General features: G+C 40.4%; 1 protein-coding gene across 1 annotated transcript in view; it reads left to right on the forward strand.

Moving 5' to 3' along the window:
• GRM1 (glutamate metabotropic receptor 1) overlaps positions 1-23,552 on the forward strand; it is a 227,535-nt gene that overhangs the window by 30,098 nt on the left and 173,885 nt on the right. The window contains exon 2 of the mRNA XM_075924377.1: positions 12,458-12,707. Coding sequence (XP_075780492.1) covers positions 12,458-12,707 — 250 coding nt within the window. The remainder of the gene's footprint in view (positions 1-12,457; positions 12,708-23,552) is intronic.

Genomic DNA, 23,552 nt, shown 5'->3' on the forward strand with positions numbered 1-23,552 from the left:
CATTTCCTAGCAAAGCATGTTCATGTATCTTGGGAACCCTGTCTAGAAGCCACGATAGGACAATCAAAAAGTAATTAGCATTGAATGATTTTGCCTTTGCACATAATAGATATGATAACAAGATGCAAGAAATACATTTTCCCAGTCTAGTCTTCAGTTGAGCAGCAACCGAGCAATGGATTGCTAGATAAGGGATCTTGATCACTTGAGAGGAGCTTTGAGGCTGAGCAGAAAGGTTACACAACAAAGGGGATATGTTGTAGTCTTAGGGAAAAAAAGATATGTTGTAGCCTTAGGAATTCTTTCATCAACCAGAAAAAGGCGTCAAAACTGGCCAGGAAGATAGGGTGGCCTTAAATTGACCAAAATCCAAAGAACTCTGGGCATAAGGACAGTGGTAGGAGGGTTTTTATGTAAAGTTAGCTTAGCTTAGTTATATTTTATTTTCTACCACAGCAGCTAGTCAAAGTTCTGGGCCCTGGGGCTATTACAGTTGGAAGTAGAAATTGATGGAGACTGGTATTTTGTTTATTTACAAGACACAACGTTCTGCTTCTCTGAATGCAGGAGGAACCAAGAACAAAAATGTCTTTCTAGTTTTTTCCCAAGGTTACACTATACTTGCAGGCTGCTGCTTGGCTGTCTGCCTCTTCTGAGTCTCTCATAGAGCCTATCTACACTTGCACTTGATCGACAAAACTTTGAGGTCTGTGGGTACTTACTTACCCGTGAACAACAATGTTTTGCTGTGGCAAGTGAAAGTGAACACTGCAATCCTGCTGACAAAGCAGAACCCCTTCATAGAAGAAGGAAGTATTTTGTCTACAAAAGTGCCAACAATGTTCACATACACTGACTTTAGCAAAAAGGTGGTGTTGTCAGAGCCTTCTCACTAAATGCTGTGCAGTGTAGACTACCCATAGTTTTCAGCTTGTCTCTCTCACACGCATGCACGCACCCAGCAAAATTTCTTTGCCCACTCCAATCCAAAACTCCTGGGTATATTCACAACCTCCTTTTATTTTAGTTTAGGGTCTTGTGATTAAATCACTCTGACAGTTATATTCATTGAAGGGTGCATTCAGACCTTATCTCAAAGAGGTCTGTGACCAATGCAATCAAAGTTCTCTCAGCATAACAGACTTGGTTGACTCTGGGAATGAGCAGCAGTTCCTGGTGAGGTGTGGAGAGTCAGAGCTAGCATCAGGGCTTTGACAATTGGACTGCAGGTCTCTATTATAACATGGCCGAGAGCCTAAACTCTGCGTACACCCATAAAGCCAAAAGAGAGCATGGGTCCCCAGGGCTTGGGTCCAGTATAGATGCCTAAAATGAGTGTCCAGTAGCATGTACTCATCAGGTCTGTAAGAGCACAGATACTGGGTATAGTTCACTCAATCCTTGTTTAAAATGGATCCTGCGTCTACTTATGTCAAGAACTTTAATGGGAGCAGGATCCAGTGTGTTAACAGTAAACATATTCCAAAAATTTGACTCAAATTCTTATAACAGTAACTATCTTGAAGGGATTGATATTGCAGGTCACTAATTTTGCACAGAGTCACTAATTTTTATGGTGCTGTTTTCTCATGTTGTAGTCTCATGGTGTTTCAATCCGCAAGCCCTGAAAATGTAATTACAGAAGAGGCTCTGGTTTTGTCTATACAAAAGCTTAGTTTGTGACATGCTGGGCTATACATTTACTTCACCCTAGCCTGCTATATATTAAGGGACTATATGTACCCTGTTCTGTGCACTATATATTTTTTGCAGTATGCTTTGATGTACCTCTATTTGAAAAGGATATCAAATAAAGCACACTAGGGAAATATTAATGGAGAGCAGCTAGGTTCACAAGTATGTTTGGTGTGCAGCAGGCTAGAATGGGATAAATTTACACTCCGGCTTGATGCAAACGAAGTGTTTGGATGGAAAAGTCCTAAGTTTGTAGCCCTCATCATTATAGAGAAAGGTGAGGAAATGTAACTTCCAGGGTACTCAAATGGCTAAAAAAACAGAAAGCAAATCAAGATTTTAATTATTTTTCAAAAACTCATTATTTTTAAGTCAATCTTATGAATAATGAGGGGCCATATTCATGGGTTTTGAATGCCAGTACTTGGCAGCAAGGTATAAAATATTTCTAAGTTTCATTATATGTGTGAGAAGTGGTAATTCATAACCAGAGCTAGACAGATACCTCTGTTTCTCCCTGTACATATTTGCTCAGATTTAAAAAAAAAAAAAAAAGGATTTTTTTTTTCTGTAGTGCCCCTCTCATGTCTGAAAATATTTTTGCAGCTGAATTTACTAACAGGAAATATTCATATTAATTGCTGAGAAAATATAAGAGAATATTTAAGGGAAACGAATTTCCAATTCATAGATGAGAATTAAGTTCAAATGACCCTACTAACAGCTACATATTTCCAATGAAGGAACACAAATAAAACTGACCTGCACATCCAGCCAATGCTAACCTACAGAGACTGAATTTCAGGTATTTAAAACTTACAAAGAACAAAAAATTGCACAGATCAAGAATAATTTTTAGATATTGTTTGGAGAATTACATCGGGTAACTATTAGGGAAAGTTGAAAGCTACTCACTGACAATTTAAAAAACAATGGTTCTTCAAAAGTGGGTTGTGCCCACGAATGCTCATGATACTATTTATATATTTTTGTTAGTCTCTTAGGGTATATCTGCATTGCATTCCTCTTTTGAGAGAGGAATGCAAATGCAGGCAAACGAAATTGCAAATGAAGAGCGGATTTGAATTTCCAATGCTTTATTTCCATAATCACGGCCAGCCGCTTTTTCGAAATACCCTTTTTTGAGATAAAAATGCTGTTTAGACGTGGTTATTTCACGAAAAAAACCTTTATTTCGAAATAACCCATTACTCCTTATAAAATTAGGCTTAAGGGTTATTTAGAAAGAAGGTTTTTTTTCTTGAAATAACCATGTGTAAACAGCATTTTTTATCTCAACATAGGGTATTTTGAAAAAGCGTCCGGCTGCGATTATGCAAATGAAGAGCAGGAAATTCAAATTCGCGCTTCATTTGCAATTTCATTTGTCTGCATTTGCATTCCTCTCTCAAAAGAGGAATGCAGTGTGGACATACCCTAAGGGTGCATCTACACAGCAGGGCTTAACTCGAAATAAGCTATGCAAATTGAGCTATAACAATTGCGTAGCTTATTTTGAAATTGGAACATCTACATAGCACTTATTTTGAATAGAACACTTTTCCTCTGACTTCCCTTACTCCTCATATAAGGAGGGTTACAGAAGTCAGAATAAAAAGTCCTCCAGCTTGACAGTTGACAGTATTCAACATTATTTCAAAATAACTGCCTGCGTGCAGACGTGGACTAAGTTATTTCAAAATAACATTAGTTATTTCGAAAGTGTTGCTGTACCCCAAGGTGCTACAGGACCATGGTTGTTTTTTACGTTTTTTTTTAATTGGCAGACTAATAATACAGTTACCCCTATGAGACTTTGCTGACTTTGTGAGCACAAAGACAGGCTAAAATAATAAAGTTACTTACTTCAATAAACCTTATCATTATGCAGAAATATCATTAATCCCTATGTATTGCCTTCTCCACATAGCATCTATAAATCTGTGCCCTGCTCCTGCTCACTCCTATTACTGCTAGCCCCAATTACTCACTTGTCTCTCCTTTATATTCAATTTGTCCAAGGCAGGAATTCTTTGTGCTCATTTCAAATATTTCTCATGATGAGTGGAAAAGTGCCAGATCCAAAATGGGTTCCAGCATCAGGTGGCATGGTCTCAAGTCTTTGTAGAACGAACAACAGTTTGGAGTTACAGGAAAAACAAAACCATTCACATGTCATTGACTTAATCACCCAGCCATTAAGTTCCTGAAGGATCACTAATGCTTTTTATTAGAATACATGGACTAATAAAATAGCCTCTCACTTAATATTTCTAACTTCACATACAAAAAAGATACACACAAATAGGATATGCGGATTCAGTGGATTACAACTTTCAAAATACATGTCACATGATGTACTTTACATAAAGCATCTTTGAGTTCTGCAAAGGCATATTCACAAGATAATTTTCATAAAACGCGGGGTAGGGGTGGGGTTAGAAAGTTTTCAGTTAGAAAGTTTTAAGTCCAGTGGCTGCTTTCTTACAACAACAGAACTCTCTTTGTCCTCAGCCACCATCTCTTTTGTACAAAACCCCCTGTTAATTAACTGCAGCAATGAAGAGTTTTAAAGTAAATTATAATTAGACATTACAACAGGTAATATCACCTTGCATCTTTGAAATAAGGCTTAAATATTTAAAGTTAATCTACTAAGGGTAGTTGTGGGTTTTCCATCCCTGACAATTTTAAAATCATGATTGTATACTTTTCTAAATGATCTGGTCTAGGAATGATCTGGAGAAGTTCTATGATGTGTTAGGCAGGAAATTAGACTAGATTGTCACAATGGTTCCTTCTGGCCTTGGAATCTATGCAACCATCTAACATCACCCCTTAGCAATTTACCTGTGATCAGGGAAGAAGGGGACAAATAAAGTATGATTATCAGAGAAGGAAAAATGGTGCACAAAAGTAGCTTATGAATTCAATGGCTGTTTAGGGAGAAGAAAGGGAACGTTATGTGGTAACATTAGAATGGATCGCTCTCATGTTTGTGTACTGTTGTGTTCTATTTTTTCTTTTTGCCTTTGCCTGGATTTTATTTTTACCGGTATCCAGAGCACAATACATGTGGCAAACACATAAACAATTGAGCACGTGCTTAGAAAAGTGCTAGCCAATCTTAACTATACCGGCACTGTTTATAGTGTAGGTAGGCAAGTGTCTTGTACTGCTTGTCATGTTACTTGGTTTTTAAAGTTTTGAGGTTTTGTACACATGCATAAAGAGGGAGACTACACAAATATTTTTTTTTTCCTTTTGGTGGTGTGCTTTGAGGTCTCTTGAGAGGTTTACATTCCATATAAACCCTGTTGGAGCAGGCTATGAGATCCATCTCATAAGTAGCTATTTCCTCCATTGTGTTTCTCTCTTCCTGCTGCCCCCCTTTTTGGAATAAATGAAAGTTGCTGAGTTGATAGGCCTAAATTTCAAACTTCATATCTGCGCAGACTTCCCTTTGCTACCAGGTTAATATGACTCAGAGCTGAGCAAAATCACCAGTTTTAGGAGCAAAATGCAGGACAATGTAGCACTTTAAAGACTAACAAGATGGTTTATTAGATGATGAGCTTTCGTGGGCCAGACCCACTTCCTCAGATCAAAAGGAAGTGGGTCTGGCCCACGAAAGCTCATCATCTAATAAACCATCTTGTTAGTCTTTAAAGTGCTACATTGTCCTGCATTTTGCTTCAACTACCCCAGACTAACACGGCTACATTTCTATCACCAGTTTTAGGGTTCCCTTAAACATCTGGCTGCCAGTGATGGATCTTTCAATGAGTTCCATGCAGGGAGATTTATTACACTTTGCAGAGTTCAATGCAGAAAAGGGCATTATTAGCAAATAAAACGTGTGCCATGTAGAAGTGTTGCTGGGGTAAACAAAAGGGTTTTTTTCTAAAAAAAGAATAAATGAGAGCAAGAACAAAACCAACCAAATAATTTCAAACAACATAAAGCACAACTACTGTTAAGGTTCCTGAATATGTCCATGAAAGCTTACATGTGGGGAGCTGACTCTGTGTGTTGCTTAATTTGACCATTTATACAACTAAATAATTTCCAACATGACTGTTTCAAGATAACCCATTTTTGTGTGTCTGAACTGTCATTTTCCTCCTCAAGCTGCTTTGTACGGGTCATGTGCTTTCTCAGGTGTTGCTTGAGTAAAGTGATAAGAATTAATCTCTGATTACCCCAAGGGGGGAGGCTGAAGAGAGTTGAGAACTTTGGCTAAAACAATTAATTCCATTTCATAAATGGGGGAGAGGGGAGAGGAGAGCATTTCTATTGACAAAATAGGGATACATTTGTCAAGAGTTCAAAAAGTTCTAACAAAAAAACAATATTGCCTTCAAGATGAAACTCCTGGATTCTAGTTCCGACTCATTCACATTTAATGTGTGATCCCAGACAAGTAGCTATAAAATTAATTCCTCATTTATCTTACAAGGGTTAATTAATGAGGCTAAATTTTTGAAAGCATGTTGATATCCTTGCATTAGGTAACTGCAAAAGTTTCATGGCTAAGCTTCTAGCTGCCTTGTCTGAACTACAGTCTCATTCTATGGATTAATATTATATATTCTATTTTCCCTAAAAAGTCTGAACATTTTTGTTAAAATAATCTCCATTTATGGGTGTGAAGATTAAGATAATATTCTAGCCTTAGATAATTGTGCTTGGTTCTGACTTCATGGAATAGCTTGTACATAGCTGAAGGAAGAATATGGCCTTACCATCTGTGTTGGGAGAAAACATTTTCTGTTTAGCACCGAGAATAAAGATGTGCAGAACTTTTAATAAAACTCAATTCTAATAGGATTTGAACTTGCCACCATTGAAATGGAAGCATTTACCCACTAGGCTACATAAATTTGCTAAAGGGTTTCATTTTAGCCACCAGATGGAGCTCATATTGTTTTCCAAATAGGCTAGAAACATACTGAGAATAATAAGCAAAAAATCATAAACAATTAAATATAGTGGGGTATCAAGCTCACTGTGTCATCTGTTTCATACTGGCATTCACATACATGCTAGATTGTAAGTGGTCTCCAAACACTGCAAAGTCCTCTGATCTGGAACAGCCAAAGGAAAGATTAAAGTGGGAGAGGTAATATATTTTTATTGGACCACCTTCTGTGGGTGAGAGGTAAAGTTTTGAGTTTACACAGAGCTCTTCTTCAAGCTTGTCTCTCTTACCAATGGATGATGGTCGAATAAAAGAATTATTTCACTCACCTTGTTTCTAATATAATGGGTCCAACATGGATGCATCAATACTGTTTCCACAAAGAAAATTGTATATGCGTTGCAAATGTCTGTGTAAAAACACAGTGCCAGATTCTGAACCCTTTACTTATCGTATGCAACACTATACTCCAGGAGCAACATTGATTTCAGTGGTGTGTATATATATATATATAAGAGATATATGAGAGAGATATAAGAGATATCATGCAGTGTGAGGAAGGGTATAACAGAATAGAAATTCTTACTAATGCCGGGTAAGTACTCAAGATTTCCATGGCATCTGGTCCTCTATCAGTCTGGTGAATGAAACAAAGTTATTAAAAAAAAAAGAGTATTGATGTTACTGTGCTATCCTGCAAGATATATATGTGGTAGCTGCAAGGTGAAGGCCTAGGAAGGTATGTCCAAATTTGACTGGGAGGGTGAGGCATGACCTGATCTTTCACAAAATATCTGATGTGTGTGGGAGTGGGGTGAAGCCCTTAGTTTCATCAGGTTTTCATACCATTCTAAAAAAAATTTTCTCACTAAATGGTACCTATATTTTCTGATTCTTAGTTTGTATTTTGGGAGACCATTAGGAAGAATGCTATTTTGAAACTGTCCTATTCTGTATTTACTAATTAAAAAATTAAATACAAATGAAAAGCAAGAAAATGAAGCTGTGCTTTTTTGTGTAAATTACGTGGCCATGGGATAAGAGGAAAGGGTCTTTCTTGGATTTAGAACTGGTTAAAAGACAGGAAACAAAGGGTAGGAATAAATAGTAAATTTTCAGATTGGAGAGGAGTAACTAGTGGTGTCCCCCAAGGGTAACCTGGGACCAATCCTTTTCAACTTATTCATAAATGATCTGGAGAAAGGGGTAAGCAGTGAGGTAGTAAAGTTTGCAGATGATACCAAACTGTTTAGGATAGTCAAGACAGAAGCAGACTGTGAGGGACTCCAAGAAGATCTCACCAAACTGAGTGATTGGGCAACAAAATGGCAAATGAAATTTAATGTGGATAAGTGTAAAGTAATGCACATCGGGAAAAATAATTCCAACTATATGTACAGTATGATGGGGGCTAATTTGGCTACGACAAATCAGGAAAGAGATCTTGGAGTTATCGTGGACAGTTCTCTGAAAACTTCCACGCAGTGTGCAGCGGCGGTCAAAAAGGCAAATAGGATGGTAGGAATTATTAGGAAAGGGATAGAAAATAAGACACAGAATATCTTACTGCCTCTGTATAAAACTATGGTACGCCCACATCTTGAATACTGTGTACAGATGTGGTCTCCTCACCTCAAAAAAGATATTTTGGCCTTGGAAAGTGTTCAGAAAAGGGCAACTAAAATGATTAGGGGTTTGGAACGGGTCCCATATGAGGAGAGATTAAAGCGACTGGGACTTTTCAGTTTAGAAAAGAGGAGACTGAGGGAGGATATGATAGAGGTATATAAAATCATGAGTGGTGTGGAGAGGGCATATAAAGAAAAGTTATTTATTAGTTCCCTAAATAGAAGAACTAGAGGACACCAAATGAAATTAATGGGTAGCAGGTTTAAAACTAATAAAAGTGAAACAAGGAGTAACGGTAGTTCGAACTAGGCTTCCTAGTCCGAACTACCTAGTCCGTGCCGTGTGTAGCCGTGCGGCACGCAGTCCGCACTAGCGGACATTTAAAAATGGCGGCGCCCGGCAAGATGCAAATGAAGCCCGGGAAATTCAAATCCCGGGCTTCATTTGCAACTCCGGTTGCCTACATTACCACCCTACTTCGAACTAGTGTGGTAGTGTAGACATACCCATAGAGTTTAAAGAGAAGCTAGATGATTTCATGGAGGTTAGGTCCATAAAAGGCTATTAGCCAGGGGATAAAATGGTATCCTTGGCCTCTGTTTGCTAGAGGCTGGAGAGAGATGGCAGGAGACAAATCGCTTGATCATTGTCTTCGGTCCATCCTCTCTGGGGTACCTGGTGCTGGCCACTGTCGGTAGACAGGATACTGGGCTAGAAGGACCTTTGGTCTGACCCAGTACGGCCGTTCTTATGTAACAATATTTTTGGCGTATTGAACATGATCAATTCCATCTCTATAGTTTCACAAGAAAAGTAATGTTAGCAGAGTGGGTTAGTTATTAACAGTTCAAGAATCACTGATACACTCCCATATGTGTGGGAAAGAGAGGTGCCAGGGGTGCTGCAGCACCCCTAGTTTTTGTGTAGGGTCCTGGCTGCCACCCTGACCCAGGCTTCCAGTACACCTGGCCCTATTCTGGGGGTTCTGCCCTGGGCTGCACACATGGGCTGTGTCTACATTGACATGAATTTCCGGATATGCTTAAAACGGAATACTATTCCGTTTTCAGTTTTTCCAGAAAAGGAGTGTCTACATTGGCAGGCTGCTTTTCCAGAAAAGCGCGTCTACATTGGCCACAGACACTTTTCCGGAAAAGAGCCCCGATTGCCATTTTTGCAATCGGGGCTTTTTTCCGGAAAAGACTACTGGGCTGTCTACACTGGCCCTTTTCCGGAACAGTGTTCCGGAATAAGGACTTATGCCCGAGCGGGAGCAGAATAGTTTTTCCGGAATAGCGGCTGATTTTGTACAGTAGAGCATCGTTGCTTTTCCAGAAATTCAAGGGCCAGTGTAGACAGCTCGCAGCTTATTCTGGAAAAGCGGCTGATTTTCCGGAATAAGTGGCCCAGTGTAGACACAGCCATGGAGTCCCAGTCTTGGCCACCTTACCCTTGTCCATGTTGCCCTCAGAGGACCCAGTCCTCAGTGGTGGGAGGCACAGACAGAAGTAAGGGGAGGCACAGACAGACATTTAGGAGGCCATTGGCTTTCAGCACCTTCACATCAGTCTACTCCTATTTTAACTAGTGCTGGTTTGACACACATGTTCATGGTAATGAACAATAATATACAGGCAGTCCCCGGGTTACGTATAAGATAGGGACTGTAGGTTTGTTCTTAAGTTGAATTTGTATGTAAGTCGGAACTGGTACATATTATAGGGGAAACTCTAGCCAAACATTTCTCCAGAGCTCAGTTTTATTCTCCCACACCTCACTTCCCTCAGTCCTTTATTCTCAAGCTGAGGTGTCTGCTGAGAAAAGCCGCTCCTTGTCTCCCTGGTCTGCTGGAGGGGGGGCGCTAGCTTCCCGTCTCCCTGGTCTGCTGGGGGGAAGCAACTAGTGCGGGGTTGCCTCACCCCGTTTGTAAGTAGGGATCTGATGTAAGTCGGATCCATGTAACCCGGGGACTGCCTGTAATGTCATAAATATAGACTGTGAGTGTACAGAGCTTGTGCAGCAGAAAGCAGAGTTGGTTTAAATGAAAATGTGAGTTGGATTTTGTCTTTTTAATTAAAGCAGAACCAAAGGTAGTTCCAAAACCATTTATCTGAATCACTGAAGTTTGTGGGAAGCTTAAGTTTTAAGTATTTCTAATTTATGAGCAATTATCCCAAAATTGATGTGTGTAGAAAAAATGTTGTACATCAAAACCAAATATTGGACCAGATTTTTCATTGCCATGCATGTTATTCAATCCTTTACACTAGGGCTAAGTGGCCATTAAATGCTACATCAAAATTCTTTCATTTTACACTCACTCCTGCACTAGAGTAAACGAGTACTTAAGGTGGAGGGCACAAGAAAATCAAATCTATAAGGGAGAAAAAATGGATCTATTTTGAAGTTGGCAGGGATGTAGCTGTGGTGCTATTCTTTGCATGTAACCTTTTCTACTTTGAGTAACATTTTTTGTGCTTTCCTTGAAGGAATACCATTGGTAGTTCTGGGGCAGTGCCTGGTTGGGAAAATTCTCAATTTTCAGTGTCTTTCACAAAAGTTAATATAATAGCTCTTCCAATGAAATTATGTAGGGGCCATTGTTCTAGTGCTTATAATATGCACCGTGACAGACCTATTTCCACATGGGAACTCTAAAGCAGCAGCAGAAGGCCTGACCTGAATAGCCTAGGGGGAACCAAAGTATTCCATGGAGGGATGATAAATAATAAATACTTCTGTGCATTTCTACTGAGTAGGGACTCCAGAATGACCACACTGCCCCTGAAAGCGGGAGAAGGAGGGGGCAGGTATTGTTTGGCTTGCTCGTGGAAGGAGAACAGTGCTTTACAGGCATAGTGGTGGGGAGAGGTCAGAAGCTGCTGCAAAGGAAATGTGTGGGATGGGCTAAAAAAGGGTAAGTCAAGGAGTAAGAAGCCCTTTTTCCACAGAGCACTCACCTTCCCTCCCCTGCAGGTGGCAAAATGCTATGTTTGGTCTGGACCTGCTGTGGGTACAGCATTAGCCACTTTTTAGAGGAGGCTGGGTGAGGGAAAAATTCCATCTATCAGATTGGCCTAGGTGGAGAGGGCGGGGCTTCACCTTCCCCACAGTGGGCTGAGGGTAGGCTTTGCAATGGTGAAGAGGGAAGGGAATTAGGCTTCTATGTCACAACTCACTATGTAAGCATGGGACAGCAGCCTGGTGCAAGTACTCCATAGAGAAGGGATACGGTGACTGGTAAAGGAATTAATAAGGAGGTATTGGTTAAAGCACAGAACAGGGAAAGAGTATGGGGCGCCTGTGAATGGTATGGCAGGGAGACAATCTTCTTTTTTTTTTTTTTTTACAGCCCACCTTAATCCTCCGAGGAGTGGGAATGTGGATAGTAAGGACCCAGCAATAGATTGGCTGGGGAACCTGGATGGAACAGGGAGAGGGGCTGGTGGTTGATATCCCCCTCCAGGTAGTCACTGGATAAAGACGGGGTTACCTGCACTGTACTTTTGTCTGCCAGGTAGTCCCAGGCATCTCACAATAAAGTGATGGCCAGATTAAAACCATTTCAAGTGTCTCCTTTAGCTATAGCTGGACAATAGCAACAGCAGCACCTAACTGATCAACCTGTAAGCTAGAAAAAAAACGGCTGCCTTCATTAATTAGCCCATTGGTGCAGTGGCAAGTTAAATGTTGGCCTAGAACTACCACCGGCTGTTGGAACTGTTTGTCTTTTCATTGCTTATTCCTGTTGAAACAGCTAGAATAGCCAGTGACACTGCCATGACTTCTGCCTTGCTACGTCCTCAGAGCATTTACAAGCCTCCAAAGGAGCTGGAAGCCTCACTGTCTCCGTTGAACTTTGTTCCCCTTCCCTTCATCTCTGTCCCTTTCCATGCTTGCTTTTGGCATCCACTATTAATGAAAGTAAGAAGTGAACCTCCAGTCCCCAAGTAGAGTATAATTAATAAAATGGAAATTATCATTGCTCCATTATAGTTAGAATGCATACAAGGTCTGGGGTTATAGGCAGAGAATGCAATAGCCCCACTAATCAATTAATAAAATAAGTGTCTCCCTGGTCCATCCTAATGTCACTGATCCTATTAGCTGATGTCAGAAAAATTTTCCCAGCACCACTGTACCCTCTTAGCAGGCTGTCGTATGCTATTGCTATTACATTAATATCAAAATCTCCCTGATTTTTTTGTTTAGGAAATTATGGGGAGAGTGGAATGGAAGCCTTCAAAGAGCTGGCTGCCCAAGAAGGCCTGTGCATCGCACACTCAGACAAGATCTACAGCAATGCTGGGGAAAAGAGCTTTGATCGGCTGCTGAGGAAGCTCCGTGAAAGGTTACCCAAGGCCAGGGTTGTGGTTTGTTTCTGTGAGGGAATGACAGTGAGGGGGATCCTCATAGCCATGAGACGCCTTGGAGTACTTGGGGAGTTCCTGCTAATTGGAAGGTAAGTCTTTGACTCCCGTTTTGTTGTTCCCTCAGGAGGAAGCCAGCCTTCCATGCATTGATTATGTTACTGTGGTTGCCAGTTTCCAATACACCTTCATAGTGAATTAAGAGGTGACTAGGTGGCAGAGCTGAACCCAGGAAGGCAGTGTAAAGCTGTCTTCCTAGTAAATCAGTATCATTTTGGATAAACTGAGGTAAATGCTCATGTATTTATGCTTTACATATATGGAAGACTGGATTGACTATCGGGGGAAAGATTTATGTATGAATAAAATGTACAAAACCTTGATTGGGAGTGCTGTGTGCACTCAGAACAAAGGCAAAATAATGTGATTAGGCAGTAAGATGTGCAGAGAAATATATCATCCATTTTATCAATGAACAAAACACTTTCTACAGTTACAAATTGATTTTGATTATGGGAAAGAATTTTCTTATTTTTTGGCAATGATGTTGAGTCAGCATCTCAGGACACTGATTTTATTTTGTAAATTTTTAAATGGATTGTTTATGATGAGTTAGCATAACCATTATAGTATGTCTGTGTGCATGTTTGATAGATTTTTAAGTGTAACAACTTGGAAATGTGTATGATACTTAATGTCATATCAGTATAAGGCTGATACAGTTCACTACATTAATTATTGAAGTCAATGTGGACCATTTCTGTTTGCCTGTATATTTTAGGTCTTGCATTGAAATCTGATTCTTTTATTAGGTTCACTTACATGAGGTTTGTTTACATCTCCATTCTAGATTGTTTTGATTTTTTTTCAAGTAGTTCCTACTTTTAAGCCACATTTTGAGGCAATGATATTATTATTACCAAGCGTATCCTGGCACACTTTGGTAGAATGCCTGATATTTCCTCTTCATGTCCTCTGTTCTCTCACACTGTTCATTGAGTCAGAGATTTAGAAGATCCCATTGAAGTAATCTAGTCTAACCTATTGTGTAACACAGGTCAGAGAACTTACCAAAGTAATTCCTATTAGTGGTATAGGATCATTTTTAAAAGTGAGAGTTCTGAAATCCAGCCCCCTTACCTCTGTCAATTATAACCCCCAGCTAGGGCCAGCAGCTGGATCCCTGGACAAACAACTATAATTCCTAGAGCAGATATTTTAGACAAATGCCTAGTCTTGATTAAAAATTGCCAATGACGGAGAATCCATCACAACCACTAGTAAATTATTCCAACAGCTGGTTACTTACTTTTAAAAAAATTAAGTCTTCTTTCCAGTCTGAGTCTGTCTAGCTTCAGCTTCCAGCCTTTGGACCGTACTATGCTTAGACTGAAGAATCCATTATCAAATATTTGTTCCCCACATAGGTATCTATAGGCTATGACTAAGTCATCTCTTAACCTTTTCTCTGTTGAGCTAAATGGATTGAGTTTCTTAAGTCTATCACTATAAGGCATGTTTTCTAATCCTTGGTTCATTGTCACAACTCTTTCCTGAACCTCTCCAAAGTTTCAACATCCTTCTTCAATTGTGGATACCAGACTTGGACACGGTATTGCTGCAGTGGTCATACCACTGCCAAATGCAGAGGTAAAATAACTTCTCTGCTCCTACTTAAGATTCTCTTGCTAGTGCATCCCAGATGTGCATCAACCCTTTTGCCCCCAGTGTCACATTGAGAGCTCATGTTTAGCTGATTATCATTCATACACTCCAAATCTTTTTTCAGTCACCACTTCCTAAGACAGTATTCTGTCTTGTACTGTGGCCTACATGCTTTGTTTCTAGCCATATTCAAACATAAAGGCTACGTCTACACTGGCCCCTTTTCCGGAAGGGGCATGTAAATTTCAGCAGTCGTTGTAGGGAAATCCGCGGGGGATTTAAATATCCCCCGCGGCATTTAAATAAAAATGTCCGCCGCTTTTTTCCGGCTTTTAAAAAAGCCGGAAAAGAGCGTCTAGACTGGCCCCGATCCTCCGGAAAAAGTGCCCTTTTCAGGAGGCTCTTATTCCTACTTCAAAGGAATAAGAGCCTCCTGAAAAGGGCACTTTTTCCGGAGGATCGGGGCCAGTCTAGACGCTCTTTTCCGGCTTTTTTAAAAGCCGGAAAAAAGCGGCGGACATTTTTATTTAAATGCCGCGGGGGATATTTAAATCCCCCGCGGATTTCCCTACGACGACTGCTGAAATTTACATGCCCCTTCCGGAAAAGGGGCCAGTGTAGACGTAGCCAAATTGTTTTGCTTGACAATACCACCATCCTTCCTGACACTGAAGTGCATCAGTTAAGTTAATAGCCATTTTTTGCTTACTCTCCCTTGCTAAATAACTAATTTGGGCTCTCTTCAGCACCTGTCTTGACTACTACAGCCTTTGCCACATCCCTTTGCTTGCTCAGGTCTTTTTAAAAAACATGGCTGCTAAGATCATCCTCATTTGTCTATCAGTCTGACCATGTCCTCTTTTTGGAATTTCAGATACATCAAGCTCCAACTTTAGTTGTTTGCCTTCAAGGCTTTCACCTCTGTCTTTTCTCTGCAATTCATTTATTGCCTGATTTCTTGCCTGTGAGCTCTTTGGAGGAGGGGTTGCATCTTTGTGTGTGTATACAGGGCCTACTACATTGGGGGAGTGATCACAATGAAAATAAAATAGAACTAAAAGTGATATTATGCCTAAAAATTGTCCTTATAGTTTATTGTATCTTATGTCAAATAGCTTGTATTGTCATAGCATATGATAAAATGTTTCAGATTGTCACACATGGTACTTAAGCTTTGTTTTACAGATACAGAGCAGTGAATTGAATCACACAAATTTATCACACAAAACCCAGTTTGGTTATTGTCTCTAGCAGTTCTATAAACTTGTTTTTGCAGTTTAAACTATTATCTACTTGGTTCATGTACTATGCCTTGTTGCCACATAACATATGTTTATTATTGTCTAGTTATGGATATTTTTATCATATTTTCCTGATACGAAGCCATTTAATTTTTTATTAGAACTTCTACTAGGTGACACATCTATTTCTATTAAGACCTCATCCTTAGTAACGTGTCTGACAGTGAAATTCTTTCCTCAGTGGCATTATAAGAAGTTCCATCAGAAATTCTCAACTGTTTTGTTAGTAAACAGTTAGGATTCTCAATGAAACTCTCAGTGTGTTTTCATCCAGATTTTCAAGTGCTTTCAGTTTTCTTTGTTACATAAGCTTTGAGTGGGTTTTATTTTTTAAAAAAGAAAAGGTTGATAGATCTCTCTTTTAATAAAACAAACTGGTGATAACTTTACTTAGCCTCCTGCCTGACACAATCCAGACTCTGAAGGGCTCACAACATGCCTCAAAAGCACTTACAAAGCTATAAAAAATACATTTATTTGGATTGTCCTAATTAAATGATAAAAATGGCAGATTCAGCACTAAGCAGCAAAGCATTATTCACAATTAAATTGCAGTGACACTGCTGTGCCATGAATTTGAGTAGTTTAACACAAATGGGAACAGAGTCACACATCAGCATTACTCTGACATGGTATCAGGTGACTTGCATTCAAATACACAGCTAAGCAAAAACAAAAGGCAACTTTATTCCTTTAATTGAGAGGAATGGAAGTGAATGTAAAAACCAAGATCTTTACAGTTGTGAGGTAAATGAAGCCCTTGATTTACTCACAGGGGCAGGTGCATTGTCAGCCACACAGCGAAAACCTCATAACTCTATCCTGACTTACTATACAAAGAAAGTCTTTTATAAGGCACATCTAGCTTTTGTCTGATACAGTCTCTAGCAGTTCAGTACACTTGTTTTGCAGCTTTAGACTATTATCTATTCTATTAATAACTACATCTTGTTGCCACATAACAGATGTTTATAATTGTTAAGTTTTTAAAGTCTTTTGTCATCTCCTCCCCAGTTCTCTCTTCAGCGTCTTCACTCTCGAACAGAACAGAATGGTCAGAAACTTAATAAAAGAAATTCTAGGCGTGGGAAAGATGGTGTTGAGCCAAACTTGACTTTCAAGTTGTACTGATGTAAATCAGAGAGAACTCCATTGACTTGTTTGGATTTACACTTTTGCAAATGAGAGTCAAGTCTGGTTCAACATAAGTGTTACAAGAAATTACTTGGTAACCTTCTGGGGCAGGGAGGGGACTGGTCCTTTTAGTGAACCTAGTTATTTGGCCCTTGGTAATGGATTTGTGTGCAGTCTGGCAGTTCAGCTGGGTGATCAAGATCCCCTGATAATTGCCCATGTGTGGGGATTTCCTATAGGAAGGAGCTTGCTCCCCACGGTCATGTCTACACTACAGCATTATTTTTGAAATAACTCCTGCTGTTTCAAAATAATAAAGTGAGTGTCCACACAGCAAGCCTGTTATTTCAAAATTAATTTGAAAGAACAAGCTTCTTATTCCGGAATAATAGACCTTATTTCATGAGGAATAACGCCTATTTCAAAATAACTATTTTGAAATAGAAGTAATGTGGATGCTCCACTGCTGCTATTTCAAAATAGCTACTCCCCAGGGCGATTCAAAGCAATGACTCCCCAGTGCTTCCTGGGGCTCTAACTAGAGGTAGCATGTCCACATTAAGGGAGCCTGCCTTGGTCTAATTTCAAGGTTTCCTTGTAGTGTGGAAGTGCTATTTCAAAATAGTTATTTTGGGAGTTATTACTCCAAAATAACTTATTTCAAAATACCCTTGCAGTGTAGACATACTCCTAATGAGAGATCAGGAGGAAGAATGTTTGGGGAAATAAAGATGAAGTCTAGGAAGGGGTTGAACTAACTCTGGGGAAAGGAGGGGGGAAGTGTTCTGATTTTAAAATGACATTTGAACTGAGATACTGTTTTAATAGTTCAGTCCTCAACAAGAGGTGGTTGCAATTTGAGAAACTGAAGATGGGAAAACTGAAGCAGGTGGAGGGTCCAACCTGGAGTCACATATCATTTTGTTATATTGCCTGGTTTGAAATACTGTTCACACTTCTGGATACCTTCAAAAGCAGATTACAGATCTGGAGAAAGTAGAATGATGTACAATCAAAACATGATAAGGATTTGGGGAAAGCAGCAATTTACAATTTTACAATAACTACAACTTATTCAAATGGAGCAGATGAACAGAAGGCCTTATTAAAATAGCATGCTAATTATTAGAACAGAAAAGAGAGGTCCTGAATGAACAAAGTAGGCTAAGGAAGGTCACAGTACTAAAAGAAATCCAGGTGGATTTTCTTCAACGTTAGTTCCAATGTAGAATTAATTAACGTAGCAAGAGAAGCAACTAACAAACCCATTTAATGATATTTTATGCAGAACCGTTCATTCTCAAAGCACATTGTGACCTGAGGCCTTATAAAAACCGTTTAGGTACGTAAGTATCATACATATTTTGTAGAGTGACAAATTGAGGCACGGAGCTCAGGTGACTTGCTAAGCTAACTCCATCTTTGTTGGTAATGCGCTGCTAGTGTCAGGTCTGGGTTTAGAAGTGAAAAATCCTGCCTCCCAGCCCTGTGATTACACTACTAGAAATCATTGCCTCCCCAGAAAACAGGAATGTTGAGGTGAAAATATTCAGTAACTGACATTTTCCCAATTCCCTCCTATTTTAAGTGGCCTGTTTTGTATATTGGGAACTTTAGTGAGTATAATGGTGTTAAGGATGGGTAGGTGTCTTTGTGTATGCTATGAGGTACAGTGTTTTGTAACCTGATGTATAGGAGCTTCAGGGGGTAGCCGAGTTAGTCTGTTAGGGTACGTCTACACTTGCCCCGTAGTTCAAACTAGGGATGCAAATGTAGGCAACCGAAATTGCTAATGAAGTGGGGATTTAAATATCCCACGCACTATTCTGATCACCAGCTGATTCGAACCTGGAAGTGCGCTCCGGGCCGCGTTAGTTCGAATCAAACCCTTTGGTTTGAACTAACGTTACTCCTCATTTTTAAATCCCTGCTTCATTAGCAATTTTGGTTGCCTACATTTGCATCCCTAGTTCAACCTAGGGGGCAAGTGTAGATGTACCTTTACAGAAAAAAAACAACAAATGGTCTGGTAGCACTTTATAGACTAACAAAACATGTAGATGGTATCATGAGCTTTCATGGGCACAGCCCATTTCTTCAGATGACTGGAGAAGAAGAATGACCATCTGAAGAACTGGGCTGTGCCCACGAAAGCTCATGATACCATCTACAAGTTTTGTTAGTCTATAAAGTGCTACCAGATCATTTGTTGTTTTGGGTTTGTTTGTTTTTAATGTATAGGAGTTACAGTATACCTAGTCTACCCGGTATTCTTGTCTCTTTCATCCGTCACAGCTAGTAATAGAGATTTAAGATCAGGACTCTCTTCACTATCAACATTACATGCTGTAAGATTCCATCTCCCATGGTTGTTACATAGCTGCATCTTTTCAAGTGTTGGTGGAATCAATGGACTCTCCAAGAATACCTTGCACTGAGGACAGGACTGGAACTCTCCTACTCCTGGGTGCTAATCATGGACTAATCACTCATCATATCTTTGGCACTGGAAAAACCACTTAACCTCTCTGCATCTTTCCTGGTTCTAAATTTGAGGTTCTTAGTTTTATTCCCAAGGGTGTAGGGTGTATGTGTGTGTATGAATGAATACATGTTTGTGCTGTATTTTAAACAATGAAATTTATTATGAGTGTTGGGGGTTTATAACAATTTTTTTTTTACCCTTGAGCTACTTGCAGTAAAAGCACTGCTTTCAACATGCTGTACTGGGCAAAATGGCAAAGCAAAAGTGGGGAGGGTATGTATGGTACCATCCTTTCATTATGTTTTCATAGGTAAGACAGCACTAGGGCTAGTTCTGATTATTTTTTACCATAAACTTGGCACATCCTTTTTTTGATTTGATAAATCAATAAGACCCAATCAGAGTTGGAAGCAACCCAGCTCCAGGGAAATGTCTCATATTCATGACCAAATAAAACTTTAGGTAAAGGCTAGGAAAACAGGCTTGGTGGATGGCATCAGCTATGAAACTGGTCACAGAATTTAATAAAAGACATTAATACCCTGAAATATGTAATACTTTCCAGAGACCAGATTGAACTATGGCTGAATGCCAGAGACCCCACTAGCTTCGATACTGAACAGATTCCAGCCACTAATATTCTGTATGCCCTCCAAAATTGCTTCACAACAAGACATGGAAACAAGATGCACTGATAGATGAATTCCTCATGGTGGTGGAGCGAGACAAGACACAAAACAAGCTGATCTTTTTTTTTTTTAACCTTCCCTAGCCTATTATCCATTTTAGACACTATCGATCACAAAGTGCTGCTGAACTGGCAACACGCCCCAGCAGGAAACAAAAGAATTCCATTAATTTGACTTCACTCCTTTCTTCACAGCTGCTCTTGGAGTCATGACAGGCAGCCTCTCCTGCCCCAGAGCCCTGAGGGCCTAATACTGAAACTCCTGCTGTTCATCATGTAGAAGTCACCCTTAAGTCCTATTGAGATGGCAAGGGCTGCACTGCCAAGAACATAATGTAGCTCTATGTATCTCTTTCAGCCAGCTCTGACAGCCATGCTGTCACAGATATGCAAGTGCATATGAAGGCAACTGCTGACTAGATGAGCCAAATTGCAGAACAAAGTCCAAAATGATGCTACAAAGTAAAGGATTTGGGGAACTGGTTAATACCATCACCTCCCTCTCAAGTGGTATTTGCCTTCAGGCCAGGGTTGCCAATTATCAGTACATTCGTGGACAGTTCATTAAAAGAGAGCTAGTACTGTCCATAAAATCCATACAAATATTTAGATATCAGTGTAAAAATATCAAACTTTGCAGTGGAGCTGAGGTCCCTCACCTTTGGAAGCTTCAGGAAGTTTATAGTTCCTGGGACAGGGATAGAGAGGACAATTCTACTGGTGGGAGCTCCTTCTGGCCTATTGGTTTCTGGTAGGGGTTGCTCTTCTCCACCTCCGGCTTTGACCTCTTCTTTGGCATCAGTAATGTCAGCTTAGGGGAGAGAGAGTGAGAGTGTGCACGCGTGCAGCACTCCCTCCCCCCCAGGCTCCCCGGGACAGTGGACCAGATGTAGCAGCCTCCCACAGGCTACCCACCAGTAAGTCACAGTGGTGTGGCCACTAGTGGCAGCCCCCAGTCCCAGCTAGGTGAGAAGCTCTTGGCCGCTGCTCCCCAGGGTGGGAGGAGGGCCCTGAGAGGGCCGGAACTGTAATAGGCCAACGTATTGTAGGTCCAGCTGCCTGTGTGGTGGGCTTCCTCCATTCAATTTCCTGATGCCCAGCTCAGTTTGCTGGCCAGGTTGGAGTTTCACAAGTGCCATAACTGTCAGCTCAACTGAGAGGCAGGAGTGTTGTGATGTATGAATAAAACATGAGTTATCTTTATTTTACATAAGAATGTGTCCGTAACAAAATTTGGTTTTCTGTAATTTTTTTTTTCTGTATTGTACATAAAAATCATTTCCAACACTTGGCAACTCTACTTCAGGCAGTTACACTACCTAACCTGGGGTCCCTGAACAATCAAATAACAGCAGTCCTGAACAATGCCTCACAAATTATAATCACTCCATTTCTGGAGAACCCATTCCTCCCAGATGTGGCTCTGGCCACGGTAGTTCATACATGTCTTACTTGCAGGATGAGTGGCTCCTACTTGCTCGACCTTAGCCTAACCATGGCACAAGGGGGCTGCGCCTCAGACCTATGATGCCCTTTCTCCTAAATGAAACAAGCTGAGGACAGTTTGCTGTTGTTGCTTCTCAACCTGCACAACTCCCTATCCTAGCTCTGCAACTGATTGGAAGGAGATTGAGAAAGAGTCCTACCTTCATATTTATGTTACACTTGTTACCAAAGCACATCGTAAAGAAGAGGATCAGAAAAACCTTCATCATTGTACTCTAAAGTAGCACTTCTGACTAAATCAAATTCAGGACACAAGACTGTCTCCTCACATTTACTAAGAGTAGAACATAGATCTGTTTGCTCTCTTTGCAGTTCTCAATGAATTTTTATTATACTTCTGTGCTTTGGTTGTGGCCTGATGTATTTTCTTATGTATTGTGCGCACAGCTCCTGCTGAATTCAGAAATACTGAAAGAACAGCGCTTTAGAAAAGGTTAGCCCTTCATTTATCACTTGTGTAGTGGACTGAGCAAGGGAAACATTAATACGAGTAGCAGTAACTATGCTATAAGTAGCAATGTAGTTATAAGAACTAGTAGTAATACAGTGTCACCTGAAGCAGATGGTATAATCCAAACTCTGTATCATGTCCTGGCTTTCATGGGGGAAGTAAAGAATTAAATGATTAAATAACCGTGACTGGAAAACATGGAACAAACCAAGAAAAGGCAGGGCCAGGAGCAGCAGAGCTGATAAATAGGAGGATATTGATTTTAGATGCCAGGTGATTTATTTGTCAGACTTTTCTTTGACTTCAGAAAGAGTGGTTCACTGTCACCACCAAGACCCAAGGTACATAGAGTGACTAATAGTGAGTCTGCCACTGCTGTTGATTCTGAGTTACTGGAGACACTCAGTACTTTATTCAAAGTTAACCTCCAAATCTTTTGAACTCTTAACTTTTAGAGAAAGATGTAATATTGGCAGATAGGAAAGCATTTTAAATAAAAATATAGATCCAAATACAAGTTGAATCTCTCTAATCTGGCACTCTCTGGTCTGCCAACATCTGTGGTCCAGCATAATTTTAATTAGCTGGATGGCCACTTATCATGGATGTGGCTAAGTTTCCCGGGTGTTACCAGATTTGCCCATTACTCTGAGGTATGCTCAATTATTAGGGTTACTCTTATGAGGTTGGAGGGGGGGAGGTTAATAATTCCATCAGTCTGCTGCTTGTGCTACTTGTGCTCTCAGATGGAGCTGAATCCTCCCTGCTGCCAATTCCCGCTCCCAATGGAGCACTCATGCAGGAACTATGTTCCTCAGGATGGTGTTCTTCCCACCTTAGAAACATAAGGACACTCACACCCACTAACAGAGCTCATCTTAGAGGACTGGTTAATCAGCTCTCACAAACTGACCCCTTATATGTCCCTGGATTCAGCAAACTGTGTTTAACAGCAATGTCACGCTGTACCCTCATGTGCCTTTGGACTCAGTGGGCTGGATTTAACAGCACTTTAATCTGCCATTCTCATAAGCCCCCAGGTTTAGCACTTCCCTATCCCTCCTTTCACGCCACAATCATTGGCTGGTAAACCACGTGATGAGCAAACCCCACAGGATTTTTGGACACTACAGGGATCTTTAGCTTGGGCAGAAGCAGTGTTGTGGCAGAGTGAATGGGAAAGCCAAAACGACACCCCTAAGGAAGAGTGAGAGAAAGAGAAGCAACCAGTTTAACAATGAAAATTATTTATTTATGGGTAGTGAATATATACATGTATGAGGAGCCAAACACACAAAACAGTTACAATATTAAATCTACATTGAAACTGATTACAAAGGTTAGGAGTAGCAAACCATATAACAGTTTACATAGGACAGAGTCAGCAGACTATGCTTAGAGAGAGATAGTGGAGGGAAACGGGGGGAGAGGAGAGAGAGAGAGAGACCTCACCACTCCGTGGAGCTTGCACTGATCGGGGTTCCCAGATGGTAATGGTAGCTGGGGGTCCAGAGGGCAGGAGATAAGTAGAGCAGAGCCTCCCCTCCCCTCCTCCCCCTGCATGATCAGACAGGAGATGATGAAGTCTCAATGGAACTGATGCAGTTTAAATCCAGGTATCAGAACAGTTTTCCTTAGGCAAGGGTAGGAGTTTTTGTAGGGATAGAACAATAGTTCAAGGAGAGCACTGGATTTGTTTATGGGTAA

Source organism: Pelodiscus sinensis, chromosome 3, assembly GCF_049634645.1.
Source record: "Pelodiscus sinensis isolate JC-2024 chromosome 3, ASM4963464v1, whole genome shotgun sequence".
In the NCBI taxonomy this organism is placed as follows: domain Eukaryota; kingdom Metazoa; phylum Chordata; order Testudines; family Trionychidae; genus Pelodiscus; species Pelodiscus sinensis.